The sequence below is a fragment of the Rissa tridactyla genome, unplaced genomic scaffold, assembly GCF_028500815.1.
Source record: "Rissa tridactyla isolate bRisTri1 unplaced genomic scaffold, bRisTri1.patW.cur.20221130 scaffold_29, whole genome shotgun sequence".
NCBI classification, from domain to species: domain Eukaryota; kingdom Metazoa; phylum Chordata; class Aves; order Charadriiformes; family Laridae; genus Rissa; species Rissa tridactyla.
Window position 1 is genome coordinate 1,785,568 of NW_026529507.1, and position 3,795 is coordinate 1,789,362.

The window sequence follows — 3,795 nt, forward strand, 5'->3', positions numbered from 1 at the left end:
GACCTGGGCTCCATCTCTGCTACTCTTCCCAAATCCATGGCCAATTCCCTCTTGGGTACCAGGGCCATTTCCTACAAAGGATGTGTTACACAGGACTTTTTTTTCTTTTTCTGTGCTGCAGCAGAGTTTTATCTTCTCACCATTATGGCCTATGACCGCTACGTTGCCATCTGCAAACCCCTGCACTACGGGACCCTCCTGGGCAGCAGAGCTTGTGTCCACATGGCAGCAGCTGCCTGGGGCAGTGGGTTTCTCAATGCTCTCCTGCACACGGCCAATACATTTTCCCTGCCCCTCTGCCAGGGCAATGCCCTGGACCAGTTCTTCTGTGAAATCCCCCAGATCCTCAAGCTCTCCTGCTCACACTCCTACCTCAGGGAAGCTGGGCTTCTTGTGGTCAGTGCCTGTTTAGGCTTTGGTTGTTTTGTGTTCATCGTGCTGTCCTATGTGCAGATCTTCAGGGCCGTGCTGAGGATCCCCTCTGAGCAGGGACGGCACAAAGCCTTTTCCACGTGCCTCCCTCACCTGGCCGTGGTCTCCCTCTTTATCAGCACTGCCGTGTTTGCCTACCTGAAGCCCCCCTCCATCTCCTCCCCATCCCTGGATGTGGTGGTGGCTGTGCTGTACTCCGTGGTGCCTCCAGCCGTGAACCCCCTCATCTACAGCATGAGGAACCAGGAGCTCAAGGATGCCCTCTGGAAATTAATGACCAGGTTATTTCGTGCAGCAATAAACTCTCTCCTGCAAATCACTCATAATGTAATTCATTATACGCCAAGCCCGTCTTCTATAGGTTTGGTTAGGGGTTAGGTAACTGTGTGTTAGGTTTGGTTGAGGGTTTTGGCTTTTTCTTACTTTTTTTTTTTTTAAATTACATACTTTTGTCTTCAAATAAATGTCATTATTTGAGATTTTTTTTTTACTACCTATCTATCCAAATTTCTGAGACTCACAGACTCATGCCCAAAATCCTTCTTCTCAGGCCTTTTCTGCACGGGTAGAGCTGCAGGGGTAGAGCCTGAGCGCCGAGGAGGAGGGGAAAGAATCCCAGTACTTGCAGAGCACCAGCACTTGCTCTTTCCGGGGCTGCTCTATTTTCACTTCCACACTCTCCTTCTGAGCCCCTGTGTTGATCTAAGGCCTGAGTGCTCTGGCAGCTTGGTCATGGTGCTGCTGTGTAGCAGCTCTGTGATCACAGGCACGGAGAAGCAATGGGCACCTCTGAGAAAAAGCTCGTCTGCATAACAGAGTTTCCACCATGAAAGGGGATCTGCTCAGGGCAGTGCAGGAAGGATTAGGTCTTCTTCCACAGTTGCTGTCAAGAGCGTTCCTTCAAACGTGCCCTGGTGAGGGATGCCCAGTAAAGAGGTAAAGAGTGTGCGTGTGCAGGGTGAGGGCACACACAACAGTGTCCTTGCACAGCCACACCTCCAGGGACAGGACTGAAGGACCAGCAGAGCGGGGTCTGGTCTGTGCCTTTGTTTGCTGGACACCCCGGGGAAGCTGTCCCAGGGCAATCGTCACAGAACAGACACCTGAAACCACCATTTGCAGAACTGGACGCCTACGCAAACCCAGAGAGGATGTTTGTCTGCCTGTGGAGAGACACCGAATAACGAGGTCAGAAGTCCCTGTTTGCATGGTTCAGAGGAGATTTCGGCATGCACACCGTGTGCATGTGGGGACATGAACCCGAGAGAGCACAAACACCAGCAGCTGTTCTTAGAAATGCCCGAAAGTGCTGTGGGACAGGCCGTGTCCCTTCATTGGAGAGTAACGTCCCCTGGGAAACCCCCTGAATGCAGCACTGGGATGGGCTTCCTTGACCCCAGGTCCCTGTGTCCATTCCTCACGCCGTGGGGCATCTCAGAGAGGTGCCGAGCAGGGAGACACAGCGCGGGGCTGAGGTGCTGCCGGCCTCTGGGAGTGGCAACAGGAGGCCATGGAGTCTGCTGCAGGGCCTCTGCCCGTGCCAGGGAAGGACTCGTGTCTCTGAGCAGCCCTGCCAGAGCCCTGACAGTGCCGTGTGTGTCTCCAGGAACACCTGTGTGCTACCTCACCCTCCCCTCTCTTCATGGCCTGTCCCTTTGATTACACGGTGTGACAGAAGCACCTCTGTGGAGCATCTCCCCTGTGCAGTCCGAAAGGGTTCTGCAGGCGTGAGCGGCATTGCCCTCTAGAAGATGGCATTTCTCACCTCTCACAGAGCACAGAGCACGTCTAGGGAGTAGGAATGCAGTGAGAGGCACACACCCTCCATGTTTCACCTCTCTGAACGTCCTTCACGATATTTTTAAGCACCTGACAGTGAAGCAAATGTCTTCAGAAATAGGTGGGCTGGGCTCTTTGCACCAATGCTGAAACTCTCCTGATGTGAAACCATTACATTCATCATGGACTTTGTTTTCATAACCTCTTTTTAGACCCAATCTTCCCCTTCCTGTTCATGCTGGAATCCTGTGTGTGCAGCAGAGCTGCACTTGGGGGCAGCTCTCCTGCCCAGCGTGGGCAGGCAGAAGGCCTTCTCCACCGGCTCCTCTGCCCTCCCTGGAGCCACTCCTTTCTGCGGCACCCCCACCACTGTCAGTGGGATGCCCAGAACAGCCCTCCTGAGAGAGTTTAACAAAGCCCTGTTTCAACACGCACCTCACCCCTGCTCGATCCTCTCATCTACAGCCTGAGGAGAAGGAAGGATGGGGGTTGGGAGGAACTGACAGAAACAGCTTAGGAAAGCTGTCGGCTGCAGAGAGATCCCGTTGGAGTCGTGGACTTGTAGGAAGAAATCACTTCTGGTTTTCTTCTGAAGCGGCCCCCAAGGATCTGGACAGCGAGTATTGTGTCCTGGGCACTCCTCTGGCAGCGTGTCATAGTGAGAAGACTTTTGGTGTCATGGAGATGGAGAAGGCTGGCCAGTGCCATTGTGAGACCTCTCTCCAACACCTTGGAAAGGCCAGAGCCATCTGAGAGCCTTGGAAAAAGCAGAAATGAAACCAGTTTTCAAAAAAGCAGGAAGGAGGATTGGGCCAATGACAGACTGGTCAGCCTCACCAGGGAAGGGGATATGACAAGCACTCCTGCAGCCATCTGCAGGCGTTTGAAGGACAAGAAAGGGATGGCAGAAGACATGTGGGAGGGAATAGAAGGGGTTGTTGTGTACCCAGACTTTAGCAAGGCCTTTAACATGGTCTTCTGTAGTCTCCTTATAGCCAGGTTGTTGACAGCCGGGCTGAAGAAGTGGACGATGTGGTTGGTGGAAAGCTGCCTGAATAATGACGGAGGGACATCATCTGTGGTACAAAGTCCTGAGGAGAAGGAAGGATGGGAGTTGGGAGGAACTGACAAAAACAGCTTAGGAAAGCTGTCGGCTGCAGAGAGATCCCGTTGGAGTCGTGGGCTTGTAGGAAGAAATCACTCTTCTGAAGTGGCCCTGAGGGCCTGGACAAGTTAAGTATTGTGTCCTGGGCACTCCTTGGAAAGTGACGCCTCTGGAAGTTTTCCACAGTGAGAAGGCTTTTGGTGTCAGGGAGATGGGGAAGGCTGGCCAGTGTCATTGTGACATCTCTCTCCAACACCTTGGAAAGGCCAGAGCCATCTGAGAGGTTCCTGGGGCCTTGGAAAATGCGGACATGAACCCAGTGTTCCAAAAGGGCAGGAAGGAGGATTGGGACAATGACAGACTGGCCAGCCTCACCAGGGAAGGGATATGACAAGTCCTCCTGCAGCCATCTGCAGGCGTTTGAAGGACAAGAAAGGGATGGCAGAAGACATGTGGGAGGGAATAGAAGGGGTTGTTGT

The 3,795-nt window shown here is 53.2% G+C and overlaps 1 protein-coding gene across 1 annotated transcript; it reads left to right on the forward strand.

The window, feature by feature from the left end:
• LOC128903314 (olfactory receptor 14J1-like) lies at positions 1-660 on the forward strand (the record flags this gene model as incomplete). The annotated part of the gene is made up of 1 exon (XM_054187330.1): positions 1-660. A coding segment is annotated over one exon (660 nt), but the record flags the coding sequence as incomplete, so codon positions are not given.
• Positions 661-3,795: the final 3,135 nt, after the last annotated feature.